General features: G+C 42.2%; 1 protein-coding gene across 1 annotated transcript in view; it reads right to left on the bottom strand.

The window, feature by feature from the left end:
• Positions 1-219: 219 nt before the first annotated feature.
• Positions 220-22,090, bottom strand: part of LOC125458825 (interleukin-6 receptor subunit beta-like) — a 57,687-nt gene continuing 35,816 nt past the window's right edge. Inside the window, exons 10-14 of the mRNA XM_059651475.1 lie at positions 20,619-20,720; positions 20,031-20,177; positions 6,115-6,205; positions 3,763-3,844; positions 220-1,092 (exon numbers count right to left, since the gene is read on the bottom strand). Of these exons, the coding sequence (XP_059507458.1) occupies positions 877-1,092; positions 3,763-3,844; positions 6,115-6,205; positions 20,031-20,177; positions 20,619-20,720 (638 nt within the window). The 3' untranslated portion in view covers positions 220-876. The remainder of the gene's footprint in view (positions 1,093-3,762; positions 3,845-6,114; positions 6,206-20,030; positions 20,178-20,618; positions 20,721-22,090) is intronic.

The following is a 22,090-nucleotide window of genomic DNA, read 5'->3' as shown; positions in this document are numbered from 1 at the left end:
GGAAGCTTTGGAAAGGGTGCAGAGGTGATTTACTAGGATGTTGCCTGGTATGGAGGGAAGGTCTTATGAGGAAAGGCTGAGGGACTTGAGGCTGTTTTCATTAGAGAGAAGACGGTTGAGAGGTGACTTAATTGAAACATATAAAATAATCAGAGGGTTAGATAGGGTGGATAGGGAGAGCCTTTTTTCTAGGATGGTGACGGCGAGCACAAGGGGGCATGGCTTTAAATTGAGGGGTGGAAGATATAGGACAGATGTCAGAGGTAGTTTCTTTACTCAGAGAGTAGTAAGGGAATGGAATGCTTTGCCTGCAACGGTAGTAGATTCGCCAACTTTAGGTACATTTAAGTTGTCATTGGACAAGCATATGGACGTACATGGGCTAGTGTAGGTTAGATGGACTTGAGATCGGTATGACAGATCGGCACAACATCGAGGGCCGAAGGGCCTGTACTGTGCTGTCATGTTCTATAACATTTAAGTAGTTCATTTGAAACACGGTGCTGGACTGTCTCCAAGCACAAGTCATTCAGTCGTTGAGCACGTGCATCAAAATAAGTTTGATTGGCATCATTTCCACTTCTTCTAGAAGCTGAACTGAAGGTTTCAGGCATTTGAAGATTTTATTTGGTGAAGAAAATGATTCAGCATAATGAAGGATTAACTGCGGTCTGCCCACCGTGATTCACTGTCTTCCTGGGAAATTTAGGATTCTTTCAACTGGATGATGATCATATTTCTACTGTGAGATATTTTTAGTTCATTTTTGTTGCCAACAAGCCATGAAGGCTGTACTCTATGTTTCAAAATTTTTTTTCAATATTGTTCTCTGCACAAATATACAAACTTGGAATTCCAACTCCTTTTTACCTACACCTAAAATACCTCCTCTGAGTTCAGTAGCAGACAAGTCAAGTTTGACTGTAAGTTCTGAGATGGTGGTAGCTGGCCCGTGTGGTTCCCCATCAAAGTTGAATCTTCAGCGTTCCTTGAACAGACCGGATATGGCTCACTCTCCTCACTTTGCAGTTGCTGTCCTACAGTTCTGATGGTCTCAGAGGCCTTTTCCAGCGCTTTTGCATCAAAATTATTCTGTGGGTTAAAGAGATCAAAATGAAAGCTTTTCAAATGAGACACATTAATGGAATCCTATTGCACAGAGGAATTTAACGCCTTCATGTTCACTCTTTAGTATTTTGAATCCTTCCGAATGTTTAAATGCATTAGAATATAGTAAACAGGTAGAAGTTAGTCATAATCTCCCTGTCTGGCTTTGAGCCACTTGGACAGTAATTTTTCAGGTTATTCTTTCCATTGTTTTTTGTTTTACCTCTTTTCTGCCATTACATGGAAACAGGGGGTGGTGGGTGCTGGTGTTCACTTTTGATGCCCCAGCCAGCACAGCATGTGGGGTTGCATTGATGGACCAACTGGTCATTCCCTGACTGTCAATTTTATTTTCAAAATTGAAACTGATGGAGAAACTTAATTCTGAAGAAGAGTCATATCAGACCTGAAACATTAACTTTGTTTCTCAGTCCACAGATGCTGCTTTCTCCAGCATTCTCTATTTTTATTTCCGATCTCTAGCATTCATAGCATTTTATTTTTTATATCAATTTTGTAAGTTCATTTTAGAGACAAGTATCATTGTAATATGCTTACCAAAATTTTGATTCCATTAAAAAAATTATATAAGAGTCTATATTCTGAGCCACTTTCACCCTTGAAGTCGAGAGACATATCAGCAGTGGTGAACAGGTGGGTGGTGGTTTGTAATGTGTTGTGTTCTACAGAGAAGAAATGTGCAATATATGGGAAAATGACACCCACGGGGAAGAATGCTACACTTATACTGTCAGGGAATATCTTGAATTGCTGGAGTGGCAGTGATCTGTTTGTTGGTATAATGCCATGTCGGTCTGCAGTTTTCCCAGACATTGCCCGATGAATAAAAATTCAGGGCAACAGTGTCCCAGAGAGCTGTAAGTCGGGTACAGCCATTTGAAACGTGAAGCATCGAGCCATTTTGGACCGATGCCTGATACCAACAGCTTGGGTAGTTGCAATCTGTTCAAGAACTAGTGCTCCCATCACCTGTAGGTAGCTGACAATTGGGCAATCCACTTGATGCCTTCTGTAATACTTTCACCCCCTTGCTGTGCTCCTCCGACTTCTTATTGACCAGGAAGAGCTCTCTGCTGAAGATTCTCCTCTCTGCTCTGTGTAATGTCAGAATATCTTTGGAATATTTAAACAGTTTTCTGGTGTATTAGTGAAAGAGTGTAAGAATGGGTGAGTGAGTAGGTGTGCAATTGGATAAGATGGGTGAGGTGAGTTGGAAAACTTGATGTGGTAGGTAGGGTGGCAGCTGGATAGGGTGCTAAGTGGGTGAGTAGGTTAATTGGGTCAGGGGATCGTTTGGTTGGGTTGTGAGAGATTAGGTTGGGATCTGGTGGGTCGGGTTGGATTGTGGGATGTCAGACTTGGCGATGGGAGGTCAGGTAAGGCTGTGGGAGGTAAGTTTGAGTTGCGTGAGATATGGACTGGGGAGGCTTGCGGTCTCAAGGCATTCTGGGTAGTGGGGGGACATTCTGCATGGTGGGACAATCTGGAGTGGGGGATGAGGGGAAGTCAGGTAATGGGGATTTTGATGGGAAGAATTGGGTGTTGGGTGGATAAAGGTTGTGTTAATTGTATAGTTCCCCAGGGGTTGTACTGGTAAATTTTCGGTACAACACATCCTGAATGACAATTCAGGAAAATAAACATAACCGTCTGAAGTCTCCAAATCAAACTCAGAGAAGAATCTTCTTTGTTTGATGGGTTTTTCATGTGCTGCCTGTAAAGGTGCCAAGACAACCCCTCAGAATGAAGGCCCACAAGATCTTGTGCCCATCAGGCACTCAAAAGGATATCAATAGGCCTTCCTCATGACTGAGGGCCGAGGATAATCAGCAACTCCAGCACTCAGAAGGGAGGAAGCTGTGGCAGCGGGTGGAATCAGCATCCATAAGGCTCGCAGGATGCAGGAGTGATTGGAATAAAGTTAAATGTTTTTGGAGTGGTCAGCCTCGCAGGATGGGAGATGGTGGGGAGAATCGGGTCAAGGATTGTCAATGGCCTCCTCATACCCACGTCAATGCTCTCAATCATGCATAATTTATTACAGATGATGCTGCTTCCCAAACTTTCTGAAGAAGGGTCCCAATCTGAAATGTCAGCTTTCTTGCTCTTCTGATGCTGCCTGGCCTGCTGTGTTCCCCCAGCTCCACACTAGGTTAGCCACTCAGGCAGACTGCCTGTTATTTGTCCCAGTTGGAGCTCAATGAATTAGACAATGGCAGAATGGGTCCTTAAGAGGTCATTAATTGACCATTCAGGTCTTAAGTAGAGTTGAAGTGACATTGTGGCATGCAGGCCTTTCCACCTGGAATGTACTTGGCCAGAGGCAGAAGGCATTGGGAATAATTCCCAACAAATTTACCTAATGTGCAGGGTACTCATGTCCTTCCTCACCTCTAGTGGGGACAGTAAATTTAGCTCTCAAAATCAGACATATTTGCAGAAGGTGTGGAGGATCAGGGATATTGACCATTGCAGGATCATAGATCCTGAGCAATTTCCACAGAAGTCAGTGCATTGAGATTTCTGTGAAGCCCTGAAATGCATCTTGGGTCATACGTCTGATCTCCATGATCCACAGACTATAAGATCTTGACAACGGTTTCAAGTTAACAACCTTGCAGGTAAGAACCTTACCTTAGTTTGACATTTTGGTGAATTTAGGTAAGGATGACTGTGAGCTGCATCTGGGACATTCTGACAATTCTTTTCAGGAGTCCTAGAGAGCAAAATTTGAAAAAGTAATAAATAAATAGAAAACAAATATTAATGTTGATAGTGCTTGTTTGAAATAGAATGCCATTAAATTGGATTAGCTATTGTTGTTCCAATGTAGTAAGAAATCCATGTAACATTTTGCATTTGTCTTAATCCTTCCTTGCTGCGCTCTGTCTGAAGGCACAATGCTGCAATCTCCACTATTCAGTCATCACAGAATCCCTACAGTGTGGAAACAGGCCCTTTGGCCCAACAAGTTCACACTGAACCTCAGAGCATCTCACCAAGACCCATTCCCAAACCCCTATACCCACCTAATCTATACATCTCTGAACACTATGGGCAATTTAGCATGGCTAATCCTCCTAGTCTGCACATCTTTAGACTGTGGGAGGAAACCCACGTAAAGAATGTGCAAACTCCATATAGTCGCCCAAGGGTGGAAATGAACCTGCATCCCCTTGCTGTGAGGCAGCAGTGCTAACCTCTGAACCACCATGCCACCCTCTAGTAAGTGGTTTAGGACACAAGCGCAGCTTTGTGATGATGTCAAGGAGATGGTTGCCAATGGGCATAAATAGCAAATGTGGGCAGAGTTAGTTAAAGAATCACAGAGTCATAGACTCATACAGCATGGAAACAAACTCTTTTGTCCAACTTGAGAGATTAGACGAGGACAGATTGAGAGAAAGTGGATAGAGAGAAATAAATGTAGAGACCAGTTATTCAATAAAGTAAAAGAAAGATCAGTTTTGCCATATCTTAGATTGCCAAAGAAAACATAGAATCCCTATAGTGTGGAAGCAGGCCATTTGGCTCATTGAGTCTGGACTGATCTCTGAAGAGCTTGTCCACCACCCCCCCCAACTCTATCTCTGTAACCCTGCAGTTCCCCTACCTAATCCACCTAGCCTGCATGTCCCTGGACACTATTGGCAGCCTAGCGTATGTTATGGACCTGGCCAGACCCTCTCAAAGTATTTTAAGAAGGTAGCCTAGACCCTAACTTTTCTTATTTTAAAGGCAGATGTGAAGTGGGTGTTCCAGGGATGATGCAACTGGTGGAACCACTCAGCTTTAAGCAAAACAAATTCATTTAAACATTACAGTTGAAACTCGAACAAAAGTGGAATTTAGAGTAACTCAACTATGGGAAGGCCTAACTGACCTGGTACGGCGACTTAACTGATTAACTGTTTCTATATAGTGCCATAACATGCCACGAACAGACCCCTTGGCAAAAAGGTAAATTCAAACACAGATTCTTACTGGCAGACGGGAACAACATACAGAGAGAAATTTAAGAGAGAGTCAGAGGAATTCCTTACTGAAATTTGCAACACTTCTGCTGCTCAAAACATCTTGTGACTGCCACAGCTAAACAAAATTAATAAAAAGCTTAACTGGAAGAACTGGCCACTTCACTTTCATTGATAAACTATTATTCCCTAGGCTCTTTTGTATTTCTGCTTTGACAACCGTTCTTCAAGAAACCAATGGCAAAATAACCTTTTTAAAGTAATGCCATTGTCACACATGACCAATCCACCTAGCCTGTGCATCTTTGGGCTGTTGGAAGAAACCTATGCAGACACGGGGAGAGTGTACAAAATCTACGTAAACAGTCGACTGAGGTTGGAATTGAACACGGGTCCCTGCTGCTCTGAGGGAGCAGTGCTAGCTACTGAGCCACCATGCATGGTAGTTATTCATATTAGCAAACAATGAACAGTTATAGAGAAGTCCAAGCCTGAAGATGTTTCATGGCTTTGCCTTCACCTTGACCAGTCTATCTAGGACCTAAACGCTTAGATATTGGCACAAAACCACACAACAAAAGGCACTTCACCAGAAGGCCAAAAATGCAAGTCCAAAATCTGCCCCAAACAGATCAGAGATCAAAACACATGACGTTGAGATAAATCCGATCCTTAATAACCAATGAGCCAACTGGCACTCCAAAGGAGTTCAATTTGAGTGTTTACATAGGTGTTGTAGCCTGGAGCTATGGTAGCAATGGTAGAAGCTTCAATTTTCCTTCCAACATGTGGCTGACCAAGGGTCTCTCCCGCTGTTGCCACTTACTGTTGGTACATATGATGACATTCTAAGATGATACTCAACCGATTTGGTTCTGTTACGAATGCACATTCCTTGATCATTAATCCCTGGAGTGGAATTTGAGCATGGAGCTCAGGGGTAGAGATGCTCCCCTCTCCACCACAAGACCTCAGATCCTTATTTACAGAATAGCTATTTTTAAGTACTTACATGTTCATAAAGTACACAAGTAACATCATAACAGCGACTGACAGGGAAACCGGGATGATGGATGCTATGATAGTTGCAATTTCTTGTTTTGCTGAAAAATACAGAATTGTGTGGTGTTGCTCATTGTTTCCAAAACAAAGTTAGGAGTAAACATAGCAATAATGCTGAACGATAGAACTGGCTGTTTAAAATTCAACGCAGAATGCTCTGACTTTAATATCACAAATATTCACATCCAACATATTACTCGAGGCTGTAAATGTAAAAAGTGCATTTATATTTAATTGATGTGGGTGGGTTTCAACCACTTGCTCAGAGGAAAAGCCTTGGAAACTCTGGAATAATACTGAAATTTCACCCTGCCTTGTTTTCAGAGTGAACACTTGGGAAAGGTTCCTCGCTAAAAATTGAATTAATTGTTAAAGCTCATTTCAGAGTGACCTGCACATGGGAGAATGAGTTGATGGCCTTCCTGTTTACTTTAAACACTGGGGAGATATCCCTCCATAATTGCTGCATAGCAGGTAGTGGTGGGGCTTCTGAATAACTTGCAGAGAGCAGTTAGGAGTCAACATCAGGGTGGGTCTGGAGTCACACGAAGGCCAAATCAGGAAGGATGGCAGATTATTTCTCCTACAGCAATCCACTAATTTCATCATCAATAAGTGAAACACTTCATTCCAGCTTTATTAATTGATAGAAATTTTCCTGCTGCTGAATCAAAATTTGAATTGGTCCCCAGCGAATGAGCACAGGTAGCTAGACTACTAGTCTAGTAACATTCACGTGATGTTACCATTCCCTTCCACAATTCTTTATTTAACCATGGGAAGGTAGTGATGTTGTGCTAATGTCACTAGATGGAAAATGTATCAAGGGTACAAGTACGCAGATTGTAATTTGGGTGGAGGACTTCAATGTCCATCATCCAGAATGGCTCCATAATATCACCATTGACTGATATTGACAAATCTATCTGTTTCACATGTAACTTTCCAAGATAGTTTTTGTCAAAGTATCCATCGGATGGTCAAATTGAAAATATTTTTCACTGTGTTCAGTAGCATTACCACCATGCTATAATGGGACAAACTTTGATCAGATTGAGCAATTGGAGGCTGCATATCTATGGCCAGCAGCATACTTATATTCAACTACAACCTGCAACTTCAAGGCCCAGTGTATTCCCCACACTTTATTATTTCTATCAAGACAGAAGATTAACGTTGAAGAGTGAAGAGTGCAGGAGGACACGTCATAAACAGCACCAGGCATCATAAAACTGAGATGATGAGGCTACAAGATAACAAAGCGTGAAGCTGGATGAACACAGCAGGCCAAGCAGCATCTCAGGAGCACAAAAGCTGATGTTTCGGGCCTAGACCCTTGTGCTCCTGAAATGCTGCTTGGCCCGTTGTGTTCATCCAGCTTCACACTTTGTCATCTTGGATTCTCCAGCATCTGCAGTTCCCATTATCGCTGATGATGCTACAACACAGGTTTGCTTACATACCAAATATCAGAAACAGCATCTGGTTAAGCGATCTCACAACCAAAGTATCAGATCAAAGCTCTGCAGTCTTGGTACGTTCAATTGTGAACATTGGTGGACATTTGTGACTTCAAATCCCCTATATTCAATGATGGGGGATATTGACAATTCAATGCAAAAGACAAGGCACTTGCATACATTTTCAGCCTTATGTGCTGAGTGGTTGGGTGAGGGGAGATGAGACTGACTGCTCTTGACATAAAGACTGCATTTGAGTCTGCCATCCAGGAGCCCTTATCAAACTGGAGTCAATGGGAACTGGTGGAAAAATCTCTGCTGATTGGAGTCATTCTTGGCACAAAGCAAGATTATTGTAGTTTTTAGAGGTCAGTCATCTTCAACCACGCAGACTTGATTAGGAAACTGAGGGTGAAGGAACCCCTAAGAAGCAATGACCATAAAATGATAAAATTCACCCTGCAGTTCGAGAGAGAAGCTGGAATCGGATGTAACTGTGTTACAGTTGAGTAAAGGTAACTACAAAGACAAGAAGGATGAGGTGGCCAGAGGTGATTGGAAGGGGAGCCTAGCAGGGAAGATGGTGGAGCAGCGATGTCAGGAGTTTCTGGGGGGAGGGGGATTAATTCAGGAGACACAGTGGCAATTCATTCCAAAGACGAGCAAGCATAGTAAGGGGAGGATGAAGCAACCATGGTTGACAAGGGAAGTTTGGGACAGCATAAAAGCCAAATAAAAAGCATCCAATGTGGTGAAGATCATGGGAAGCCAGAGAACAGGGGGGAATTTAAAAACCAGTAGAGGATGATAAGGAAAGCAATAGTGGGAGAAGATGAAGTACGAGAATAAGCTTAAAGTTTTGGCAAAGATCTGTACCTTGGGTTGTAGGTGAGGTTGTTGACTTGCTCGCTGAGCTGACGTTCATTCAACGACGAACGACAACGGGCCAGCTCGGTGAGCAAGTCAACAACATCACGACAGTAAGCTAGCTGGTAATATGAAAGAAGTTGCAAGAGTATTTTTAGATATCTAAAAGGTAAGGGGGAGGCTAGAGTGAACATTGGACAGCTGGAAAACGAGACTGGAAAAGTAGTAATGGAGAACAAAGAAATGACAGATGAACTGAATAGGTACTTTGCATCAGTTTTTGCAGCGGAAGACACTAACAGCATACCAGACCTTAAAGAGAATCGGGGTGGCGGGGGGGAGGGGGGGTGGCGGGGAAGAGGTGAGTGTTGTGCCCATCACTAAGGAAAATGTGTTGGGGAAGTTGGAAGGTCTGAAGATGGACTCCACCTGGAGTTCTGAAGGAGACATCTGAGGAGATTGTGGAGGCATTGATGATGATCTTTCAAGACTCATTGGAGCTGGAGAGGGTCCCACAGCACTGGAAAATGGTTTTTGTAACGCTCCTGTTCAAGAACGGAGGGAGGCAGAAGACAGGAAATTAAAGGCCGGTTACACTGACCTCGGTCGTTGGTAAGATTTTAGAGCCCATTGATAGAGCTGAGATTGTGGGCTACTTGGAAGTGCATGGTAAAATAGGGCTGACTCAGCACAGCTTTGTCAAGAGAAGGTCTTGCCTGATAAATCTGTTAGAATTTTTTGAGGTGATAACAAGCAACTTGGACGAAGGTGAGCCAATGACATGATTTATTTGGATTTCAAGAAGACCTTTGACAAGGTGCTGCACAGGAGGCTGTTAAATAAGATAAGGGCCCATGATCTTGGGGGAAAGGGACTGGCACGGGTAGAGGATTGGCTCAATGGCATAACGCAAAGCGTGGGAAAACAGGGGTCTTTTTCATGATGGCATCTGGTGACTAGTGGTGTTCTGCACGGTTCCATGTTGAGACCACAAATATTCATGTGATATATTAATGATCTGGAAAATGGAACTGAGAGCTCTGTTGCTAAGTTTGCAGATGACACAAGGATAGGTGAAAGGGCGAGCAGTGTTGAAGAAACAGGGAGGCTGCAGAAGGACTGGATGTGTGGGCAAAGATGTGGTAGATGGGATACAGTGTGGGCAAGTGTGAGGTTATGCACTTATTTTTAACCAGAGTAAGGCTTCAGAAATCTGAAGGACAAAGGGACTTAGGAGTCCTAGTTCAGGATTCTCAGAATAAGGTTAACATGCAGTTAGGAAGGCAAACACAATGTTAGCATTCATTTCAAGAGGGCTGACATACAAGAGCAGAGATGTACTACTGAGAGTGTAGAAGGCTCTGGTCAGCCCTCATTTTGAATATTGTGTGCAGTTTTGGGCCCCATATCTACGGTAGGATGCATTAGTGTCAAATGGGTTCTAGAGGAGGTTTACAAGAATGATCCCAGGGATGAAAGGCTTGTCGTATGAGGAGCAGTTGAGGACTCTGAGAATGTACTCAATGGAGTTTTAAAGGCTGAGAGTTGATCTAATTGAAACTTACCGAACCGTGAGAGGCCTGGAAAGAGTGGATATGGAGAAGATATCTCCACTAGTAAGAGAGACTAGAACCTAAGGATACAGCCTCAGAGTGAAGGGATTACCACTTAGAACAGAGATGAGGAGGAATTTCTTCAGCCAGAGAGCGAATAATCTGTGGAAGTCATTGCTACACAAAGTTATGGAGATCAAGTCATTGAGTATAATTAAGACAGAGATAGACAGGTTCTTGATTAGTTAGGGAATCAAGGGTAACTGGGAGAAGGTAGGAGAACGGGATTGAGAAATATGATGAAATGACAGAGTGGACGTGATGGGCCAAATGGCCTAATTCTGTTCTTGTATCTTATGGTCTCATGATCTCAGCTCTGTGACATCTCTGCAGAGTTCCTCATAGCAGTGTGCTAGGCCCAACCATCTTCAGCTGCTTCATCAATGACCTCCCCTCCATCATAAAGTCAAAAGTGGGATGTTCATCAATGAGTGCAGAAGAAATAGTAAGAACTGCCAATGACGGAGTCAGAGATAACACAATGTGAAGCTGAAAGGACACAGCAGGCCAGGCAGCATCAGAGGAGCAGGAAAGTTGACTTTTCAGATTGGGACCCTTCTTCAGAAATGGGCCTGAAACATCAGCTCTCCTGCTCCTCTGAGGCTGCCTGGCCTGCTGTGTCCGTCCAGCCCCACTCTGTGTTATCTCTGACTCTAGCATCGGCAGTTCTTACTATCTCTTCCGCACTCATTGATGAATGTCCCATTTCTGACTTTACGTTTAGAGTCATTCCTGTTCAATATGGCCATTACGTGGCACTAGTGTGACACAATGTACTTGCTATTTGCCAGCCAAAAACTGGATATTGTCCAGATTTTGCTGCATATGAAAATGAACTGCTTCAGTTTCTGAGAATTTGTGAATGGTGCTGAACATTGTGCAATCATTGGCAATTATTCCCATTTACGACATTATGATGGAGGAAATATCTGTTCCTTCAGAATTTCTGGTTCGAAATGGAACTCCATCCTTAATGGCACTATAGGTCTACCTAAGACAAATAGATTGCTGTGGTTCAAGAAGGCAGATCACCATCACCTGTTCAAGGGCAATTAAGGGGTGGGCAATAAATGTTGGCCCAGTCAATGGTGCCCACATCCCAGAAATAAATTAAAAATGCATGTCAGGATTATGCTGAGGTCCCCAAGTAAGACAGATTTCAGTCTTTAGCCAATTTCCTTCACTCCCATGATATCAAGAAAGGACTGAAGATAATGGATTCAGCAAAGGCTACAGGATGATGACAATGTTCCTGCCATGCTACTGAAAACTGACTGAAATTAGGTCTGGTCAATTGCCGTTCTATCAGCCTCGTTTTTATCTTCATTAAAGTGATGGAAGGTGTCATCAACAGTGCCAATAAGCAGCATCTACTCAGCAATAAGATGCTCAGTGATGCTCAGTTGGGTTCTGCCTGGGCCACTCAGCTGCTGACCTCATTACAGCCTTAGTTCAAATATGGACAAAAGAGCTGAATTCCAAGGTAAGGTGAGAGTGACAGACCTTGACATCAAGGCTATTTTTGACTGAATGTGATATTAAACAGTCCTAGCAAAACTATAGCCAATGGGTATCAAGAGGAGAACTCTTCAACTCCAGTTAACATCTGTTTCCTTCTCTGTCACCCCATCAGTATGAAAATCTGACATCCTGTTACACTTTCTTCTAAGCCACGTTTGCAGTGATAGCAATTTTCCTGACTCTAGCATTCCCAATATGCAAATAGGAATCCAGCAATGGTTTTTACTTGTTTATAAAATGAATGAACAACATTGTGTTAAAGTGAACTGAATGAATAAATAGCACGATCCAGCAGCATTCAGAACTTACCAAAGGCTAATGTTTTGAAAGAGATGGCTGTGCCATTTGTACCTCCTTTTGCTGTAGAAGCCATGATAATTACTCGGTACAAAGTATTACCTTTTAAGTTAACCAATGTGTGTTGGCGACTTGCTGAGCCCACAGTTACATCTGTTAAAAGATTATAAATAAGAGTGCAAACACTGGTGTAAACTGAAAAATATGGTAATGTACCCATATCAATTGACTTTTTCTTTGAACAACACTTCCTTTCAATAATTGCCTTCCCTTAGCAGCCCTATTTTATGTACAGCAGGGAGTCATTTAGCTCAACTGGCTGGATGGCTCATTTATAATGCAGAGTAATGCCAGCTTTGTGAGTTCACTTCCTGCAGTGGCTGAGGTTACCATGAAGGATTCTCCTCCTCAACCTCTCCCCTCACCAGTGGCATGGTGATCCTCGTCAGTCATCTCTCTAATGGGAGATCAGCCCTATGATTTGGTAAAATAATGGTGACTCTACCTTTATTTTTTTTTTGCACCACTTCTACCTTTGCTGCATTCATTCATAGAATCAGCCTGTATAGAGGAATGAGAGCTAATATCAATGAGTCAGAGTGGGCTGTGAAGGGGCTAGTTAAGATAGAGATTGAGAGGTTGGTTCCCCCGGCTGGCAATTCTAAAACATCAGGGTAACTGTCTCAGGATGAGAGAATACTCATTTAGGGTGGATGGGTATATAAATAGGAAGGGTTGAGAGGAATATGGGTCATATACTGGAAAATGGGACTAGATTTATTTAGGGTTAAATGCTTATTTCCGTCAGCATAGCTCTATGACTGAAAAAGGAGAGTTTTTTATTTGAAGTATTTTGGATCTTTGGAATTCGCTATCCTAAAGGGTTATGGGTGCCCCATTGTTCAGATATTGTTCACTGCCATTGTTCACATATTTCGGTCTGAGACAGACGTATCTCAGAGAATGAAGGGATATAGGAGCGGGTGGGAGAGTGGAGTTAACACCAACGATCAGCCATGATTACAGTGAATGGTGCAACAGACTTGGCAATATGGTCTACTTATACTCCTAATTCATAGGTTTTATACATTCCTGTACAGAAACATAGAAAAGCACACAGCCAGAGAAGTGATTAGAAATGCTGAAGAATACTTCATAATCATCTTGTTTAAATCCAGTAAAATTACTTGATTGTTACGGGGAGTCATGGGCTGTTCTTCACTTTGCATTACCTGTACAGGGAAAGTACTGACTGAAATGAGCGACGGTAACTCTACATTTCCCAGATCTGAAGTCAGGCTCCTTGGTGAGTTTTTCAAGCCTCATCTCAACACATTTACTCTATTCACCCTTGGATTGATTGAAGACCTAAAAGAGGTGATTATGTGATTCATGTCACAGGACAAAGATATGGTCTATTGTTTCAGCCCTGGGTTGTGATCTGGTATAAGTCAGTAGATTGCAGTATCAACCAATCTCCATGAAATCAAGGATATTTACTATTTATTGACACCACTGTACCAAGGAAGCTTTCTATGGTAGACCTGCATCAGTAACATTCCTCCAAATGTGTTTAAGAATGAAGTCACACTGTTCAGTGAACTTTCTAGTATTTGTTTAAACTGATCTCAGCTGGTAATGGTAAAGTACTACAATTAGGATATGGATGAGGGAAAGAAAAGGAACAGTTAAGGATCTTGTGCAGCACTGGTATACAGGGCTCCTTCTAAACTACACGTATATTTGATTCTAAACTATTTTATAAAATCATTAGTTATGGAGATACTGGATACTGTGGATACTGTCAGTTAGCGTGGCTGTCAAGACCTTAGAGGGCGTGCAAAAGAGATTTTTCTCACACAGCACCAGTAATGAAAGATTTCAGTTACACTGGGAGACTAGTAATGGTGGGATTATTCTCAATAGCATCAAAAGTCATGAGCAGTTTGGTATAGGTGTCCAAATCCTGATGAATTTTGGTAAAGTAATTAGCAACTATGATAACACGGTGTGAAACTGGATGAACACAGCAGGCCAAGCAGCATCAGAGGAGCAGGCAAGTTGACATTTCAGGTCAAGACCCTTCAGAAATAATTAGAAACTATTTCAAGTTGCAATAGGTCCAATTATCGGATAGATTTAGAATAAATGGCAAATGAACAGAAAGCAATTTAAACAAAAAATGTATGTAGTTAATTATTATCTTCTGGAATAAATCAATAACTGCTGGAAAAACTCAGCAGGTAAGGTTGCATCTGTGGAGAGAGAAATGGAGAGAGAACCTCCAGGATAAGGTCAGAGGTAGTGATATAAAACCCAATGAACTGCTGATACTGGAAATCTGAAACAAAAGCAGAAATTTCTGAAAAATCTCAGGTTTGGTGACCTTCTGCAGACCTAATGGTAGCTAGGAAAGGGATTTTTTTTATTCAGAAGATAGGGTGGGAGGAGGCGGTAAGGAAGAAGTAACAGGAGGTGATAGAGCCCAGAGAGACAGAAAAACATGTCGACAAGCAAAGGAGTGCAAAACAATCAGCCTGGGAGAATGAATAGCTACAAATGGGAACAATTAGTGGCTGACGGTGTGTTGTGTGTAGCAGCAGCCCACATGATGACAAGGCCTGGTGTGTGGGGATAGGGGTAAGCATGGGGAAAGGTGTTAAAGCCCTAAAATTATTCAACCTGATATTAACTCTAGAAGGCTGTAGAGTTCCCAAGCTGAAAATAAGATGCTGTTCTTCCAGTTTGTGTCGAGCTTCACTGAAGCACTGCAGCGAGCCTGAGACAGAGAAATTGGCCAGGGAACAAGGTGGGCTCTACCTCCACCTATTGTTTATTCTCTACCCTGAACCCTATCTTCTGTGTAAAAAACATCTTCCTCCTAGCTACCATCAGTTCTGAAGAAGGGTCACTAGACCCGAAAGGTTAACTCTGATTTGTCTTTACAGATGCTACTGAGATTTTCCAGAAATTTATGTTTTTGTTTCAGATTTCCAGCACCCACAGTTCTTTTGATTTTTTTTTGTCTGATGTTAAAATCACTGCCATTTCTCTTCAGGCATGCCCACCTTGAAGAACTTCTGCTCCTCTCTCCAAAAGGTTTTCCTTTCCAATCTTTTTTTCTTTTTCTTGCTCTTTGTCATTAGTTTTGCTGTCGCTCCCGATATTTGACAAGGTATTTGGCAAAACATGCTTCAACAGCCACATCACATCCCTCAGTGACTGCCTCTGGCTCAGGCTCAACCCATTTGGATTACAACATCAGGCTACTGTGTCCACTATGCTCATCAACCTCATTTTATCTGGTGATCTCTTCCTCATTGCTTCCAAGCTCATAGTCTCCCAAACCTGCATAGCTCGATTCTACCTCCTTTGCAAAATCCACAAACATGACTGCTTGGGCAGACCTATTGTTTCCGCCTGCTCCAGCCCCACAGAACTCATATATTTCCACTTTGGCTTGGACTTTTCTCCCCTTGTCCAGGTTCTTCCCAATTACATCTGCGATTCCTGTGTCGCTTTATGTCAGTTTCACAATTTCCAGTTTGCGTGCTCCAGCTGCCTCCTCTTCACCATGGATGTACAATCTATTTACATTGTACGTCCCCCACCAGGATGGTCTTGGAGCTCTCTGCTTCTTCCTGGAGCAAAGGCCTGAACCATCCCTATCAAACATCGCCTTCTTCTGCCTGACCAAGGTTGTCCCTCACCCTTAACAACTTCTATTTTAACTCCTCTCATTTTCTTCAGGTCCGAGGGGTGGCCATGGGTACCAACATGTGCTCCAGTTATGTCTGTCTCTTTGTGGGGGTGCATGGAACATTCCCTGTTCCAGTCCTATTCCAGCCCCCACCCACAACTTTTTCTCCCATATATTGATGATGTCATCAGTTTTGCTTCCCTCTCACATCTGGAGTTGGAAAGGACGCACCTTTACCTGGTCCATTTCTGACTCCTCCCTTCCATTCCTCAACAACTCTATTTCCATTCCTGGCAATAGGCTGGTCACCAATATTCACTACAAATCCACTGTCTCCCATAGTTACCTCGATATTACAACCTCACTCTGTGCTTCCTGTAAAGACTGTATTCAATTCTCCCAGTTCCACCATCTCTACTGCCTCTATTCTGATGATGCCAACTTTGACAAAATGTCCACCTTCTTCATCAACCAAAGATTGCCCAGTCTGAACCATCTCCTGCACTATGGCCCTCACCCCTTCTCTTCTTTCCCCCAACAGTGAGAGGGTCCCTCTTGTCCTTACCTACAATCCCACCCGTTTCCGCATCGATAAGATCATTAACTGCCATTTTTGCCACCTCCAGTGGGATGCCACTACCACACACATGTTTCATCTCCCCCTCACCTTTGCGAGCCTTCTGCAGGGAGATTCTCTCCAGGAAACCCTGCTCCATTCCTGCACTTCCAACACATCCCCATGGCCCCATGGTACCTTTCCCTGCAACCGCCGAAGGCGTAACACCTGCATTTACTGCCTCTCTCCTCAGTATCCAAGGACCTAAACACACCTTCCAGGTGAAGCAACGCTTTACCTGTACTTCACTCAATCTAGTCCGCAGGGGTCAATCTTTGTTGTTAGTAGTGTAAATAAATGATCTGGAGGAAAATGTGAGTGGTCTGATAAGCAAGTTTGCTGATGACACGAAGATTGGTGGAGTTGCTAATAGTGCCAACAATCGTGAAAATATACAACAGGATATAGATAGATTGACGACTTGGGCAGAGAAATGGTGGATGGAGTTTAATCCAGACAAATGCGAGGTGTTGCATTTTGGAGGATCAAATTTAAGTGTGAATTATATTGTAAAAGACAGAACCCTTAGGAACACTGACATTCAGACAGATCTGAGCATGCAGGTCCATAGTTCCCTGAAAGTGACAACACAGATAGCCAAGGTGATTAAGAAGGCATACGGCATGCTTGTCTTCATCACCCGGGGTGTAGAGTACAAGAGTTGGCAAAACATGTTGCAACTATATAAAACCCTTGTTAGGCTGCATTTGGAGTATTGTGTGCAGTTTTGGTCACCACATTACCAGCAGGATGTGGAAGCTTTGGAGAGATTACGTTCCCCAGGATGTTGCCTGATCTCGCGGGCATTGGCTATGAGGAAAGGTTGAGAAGACTAGGATTGTTTTCACTGGAACGATGGAAGCTGAGAGGAGACCTGATAGAGGTCTACAAAATAATGAGTGGCATAGACAGGATGGATGATCAGAGGCTTTTTCCCAGGGTTGAAGTTTCAATTTCAAGGGGACACAGGTTCAAGGTGAGAGGGAGAAAGTTTAAGGGAGATGTGCAAAGGAAGTTTTTCACACAGAGAGTGGTAGCAGCCTGGATTGCACTAGCATAAGAGGGGGTGGAAGTAGGCACATTGAAGGTATTTAAGAGGCACCTAGATGAGTGCATGAATAGGGAGGGAATAGAGGGATCGGGTTTGAAAAATAGCAGGTTTGCTTTTAGATTAATTAGGGCATGATGGTCAGCACAGGCTTGGTGGGGCGAAGGGCCTGTTCCTGTGCTATACGTTTTCATTTGTACATTTGTACTGCATTTGCTGCTCACAATGTGATCTCTTCTACATTGGGGATACAAAGTGCAGTCTGGGTGATCACTTCGCAGAACGCCTACATTCTGTCTGTAAAGCTTCCAGTTGCCTGCCACTTCAATACAGCACCCTCTTCTTTGGCCAACATCTTGGACTCAGGCACTCTGCAGTCCTCCAGCAAAGCTCAGTGCAAGCTGGAAGAGCAGCATCTCATTTTCCGCTTGGGGACCCTACAGCCTTCTGGGCTCGATATCGAGTTCAACAATTTTAGGGCCTAAGCACCTTTCCCTATGTTTTCCCCCATCCCAGCTCACCAGGTCTTGTCTTACATGGGCTGCTAGCATACACAACCCAAGGTCAGCTACTAATAGCCCTCATTAGCAGTTTGTCATTCCCCAGACTGACATTGAACCATTCCTTTGTCTGTCCAACTATTATTTTCTCTCTCTTTGGGCTGTATCTCATCTACTGTCTACTCTCTCCCCTGCCCACCACCCCACCTTCTGTATAAAACCCATCCTTTTCCTAGCTACTATCAGTTCTGAGAAGGGTCAATGGACCTGAAGCATTAACTCAGAGGTCAGGGCGTTTGCTAAGCATTGCATTATATTCAGCAAGGTTTATGATCTCAGTTCCTGGCCAAAGGTAAGCCCAGGATCTTGATAGTAGGAGATTCAGTGATGGTAATGCCATTGAATGTCAAGAAATATAGGTCGGTGCTCTCTTGTTGAAGATAGTCAATGCCAGGTAGTTGGGGGATGCTAATTTTATTTGACACTATCAGCCTGAGCCTGAATGTTGTCCAGGTCTTTCTGCATATTGCCATGAATTACTTCAGCAGCTGAGGAGTTGTGAATTGTTCTGAATATTCTGCAATTATCAACGAAAAACCCTACCTTTGACTTTCTGATGGATAGAAGATCATTGATGAAGTAGCCCAAGGTGGTTAGTTTATGACACTACCCTGAGGAATCCTTGCATCAATGTCCTGTCCAATGTACTGACTTTCAGAAACCACAGCCATCATCTTTTGTGCTATGTAATACCACAGTAGAGAACTTCCACTCTGATTCCTGTTTACCTCAGTTAGACCCCTGATGACTGGTGTATTGTTACTATGGTATGAATTTTGTTCTTCATATACTTAAGATGTCAACCACCATGAAAGATAATGATAGCAGCTACGGAAAAATCTGTCAAACTTAATTTCATGTCCAAGTCACATTTTGTTGTGACTTGGACACGTATCACTGCACGTGCATCTTTACTGGATCAACATACGGCAACTTCCCACATAGTATTAATACTGGTCAGCTAAACAGGCTTAAATTTAGTGTAGCATTCAACTTATTCCAGTCCAGTAATTTCTGCGCCTTGGTGTGATGGATCTGTGACTTTTTCTCCCTTCATAGCGCCTGGAGACCTGGCCAAAGTAGAGTAGTGGTATGGTAACAGACTAAAAATTCCGATGTTGTACATTTAAAATGCGAAAATTATAACATTATATTCAATAAGTTGGTCAGGAGGGGCAAATAATGATGCAATACAACCAGCCTGGTTATCAATGAACCTCTGGCAAAGGAAATCACCAGCTTACCATGTCTGACTTAAATCTGAATCAATTACCAAGCAGCAAAGAAATGGAAAGTGCAGTTCAATTATGAAGATCGTGTGCAAAATATTCTCTAGTTAATAATTACAAATGTCTGAGTGACACAAGGTATGGGTGGATCCAATGTTGTGTAGTTACATCAAAATTACATACCATTACCAAATCTCTAGGACATTGCTACATGTAATGACCAGAGTAATTCAACCCTGAACATCTAATGGAAGACGTAATGATTTCAGCTGTCAACATGATGGAAATTGATTTATTTCTTAAAACTGTTCCTACCAGTCAGTGTTCAATTTTTTGCAGAGTGATGCCAAATGAGTTACGTGGATAGAAGAAGAAAAGCAGGAAAATATTGCAATAAAAAGAGGAATGAAAAACTTATCATATACATTCTACATGATGTATTTGAAAGCCTTGCCCACAAGGTTACGTCTGCTTGACAGATGTTCAAGTAAATTTAGATATTACCCTTAACCACACATGTAAATCTGACCATTTCAGTCTCACCCAAAGTTCTGGTTCATGACTTATGGTCATTGAAAACCATAAGACTGTGCTATTCTGCTTGTACTGTTGAACAATCTTATGAAAAAGCGTATGACTGATTTTCCATTAGACAGTATGAGACAGATTTATAGCATTTGTAGGGAACTGGGCAATTAAGTATATGAGTTAAGAACAGCAGAAGAATTTTACTGCAGATCAGTATGAAATTTTTAAAGTCTTTATGGATCTGGAAAATTACCGGACGTTTATTAACAAAGGAGGAAGAGGAAATCAAATGCGTGGCCGCTACCCTATGTTTAGCCACAGATCTAATTCATTTAACTCAGGCATAATTGTGTAAATTATGGCCCAATCACTGAATGGGAGTTTTATTTCAGTAACAGTACGACAGGTAAGGTTTGTTTCAGCTCACATGATTCACTTTCACCAGCACTCTTGCAAAAGATGGTGTAATTTGTGATGAATCCACGCCTTTCGTTTACTGGAATTTCATCCCATTCCAACTGAGCTGCAGCTTTTCCTGCTTCCTTCAGATGAACAAAGGGACCAGATGCTGGAGCTGTAAAAGGATGAAGATTGGTAAAAGACTAGCTGCACCAAACTGTCATACACTTCATAATACTTTTGCATTTCAGTTGCCTGAGATGGTGTTTATAAGATACACTCTATAACATCATTTAGTTGTTGTGACTGTGATAATCACAATACCTCCTGTGATTTCTGAGAACAGGAAGATGTGAAGTGATTTTACTGACACAACTAACAGGCAAGGATGAGGTGTTCCACAGCCACAATTCATGTTGGGCTCTTGGTTGATTCTTTCAATAATATTTCACTCAATGCTTAATATCTGCAGCCCAGCTTCAAACCTTGGGCAAACATATTTGAAACCAATTCGACTAGAATTTGATACCAGCCCTGCTATTAATACAATTACATAATTTTAAAACTTGATTTAAGTATGCGAGTTTTAGGGCGACATTGTTGGAATCCACTTAACTGTCTTCTTCTAGATATGCCTTTGTTGAAAGTGGAGATCCAGGGCCATCATTGTACAAGGGGTAAACTGATATCTTATAGCGCTTGAATGCCACAATGTTTTCTGTGGGAAAAAGATGCACTGAAGTAAAGAGAATGTTTCAGGTGATGTATCACTGTCCATTAGTTCATGTAATAAAATGTAAAGGCAAAATGCAAATGCTGGAAATCTAAAGAAAACATAAAATTCTGGACAATAAAGTGTGGAACTAGATGAACACAGCAGGCCAAGCAGCGTCTTAGGAGCACAAAAGCTGCCGCTGCTGGAGAAACTCAGCAGGTTTGGCGACATCCATAGAGAGAGAAACAGAGTTAACATTTCAAGTCCAGCATGATTGGACTCAAAATATGACCTCTGTTTCTCCCTCCACAGATACGGCCAAACCTGTTGAGTTTCTCCAGCATACACTGTGTTTGATAAGATTAGGTAGAACTAAAAAAAGTGGCAGAATTTCCAAAAGGGCATTACTAAACTCCCAGCATAAAGACCGGGAGCATTTGTAGAAACGCTGCAGAAATAGATCGAGCCTGTTCTTTAAATGGCTGCATGATGTTTCTGTCTGTTTTCAACAACGAATGAATCCGGAATCTAAAGTCTCGAATTCATCTCTATTACTTTAATTAGACCGATGCTGGAAACGGATCAACTCTCTTGACACTGAATTAATCTATTCTTTTATTCCTTGGTATTTAAACTGAATGGAAAATCTGCTCTTGAGATCAAGTCTCACTTCGGAACTTGTTCACTTAATCTAGGTTGGTGTGTACAACCTAGGTTGATCATGAAATGCAATAATGTACTGAAAAACAACTGTATTGTTGTAGGGATAACAAGGTGTAAAGCTGGATGAGCACAGCAGGCCAAGCAGCATCTTAGGAGCAGGAAAACTGATGTTTTGGGCCTAGACCCTTCATCAGAAAAGATCTACACCCGGTTATCTCGGATTCTCCAGCATCTGCAGTTCCTATTATCCCCGATGCATTGTTGTAGGTGCAGCTTTCTTGAGGTCCTGTCTAGCTGATCTCAGGAATGTTTACAATTCTCCAATGTGTGGAAGAGTTTCTCTGCTAGCGTAGTCAATATTCAACAAAATCTTTCAGCTCATTCCCAATTGGTGTATGTTGAAATGTGAAGATTAGCTGCTGTGCTTGTCTACATAACACTTATAACATGACATTTCTTGTTCGGTGAATTTCTTTCTAACAACTCTAATTCATAAACTTAATCCTAACATTCTTTTTCTACGGCATAATATACACAGTGAAGAAATATTTGAAACCGCAGTATTTATTGACATCGTAGTTGAACTGTGAAAGTTTGAGTAAACCTTGATAAATCGCCAGATTTCAGTGCTTTTATGTTGTACATTGTTTTGTCAAGTATATTTCCTCTAGGCCATTTCATATCCACTCAAACATGGAAGGAAATTTTAT

Source organism: Stegostoma tigrinum, chromosome 1, assembly GCF_030684315.1.
Source record: "Stegostoma tigrinum isolate sSteTig4 chromosome 1, sSteTig4.hap1, whole genome shotgun sequence".
Classification (NCBI taxonomy): Eukaryota; Metazoa; Chordata; class Chondrichthyes; order Orectolobiformes; family Stegostomatidae; genus Stegostoma; species Stegostoma tigrinum.
This window is presented reverse-complemented; position numbering and strand designations above follow the sequence as displayed.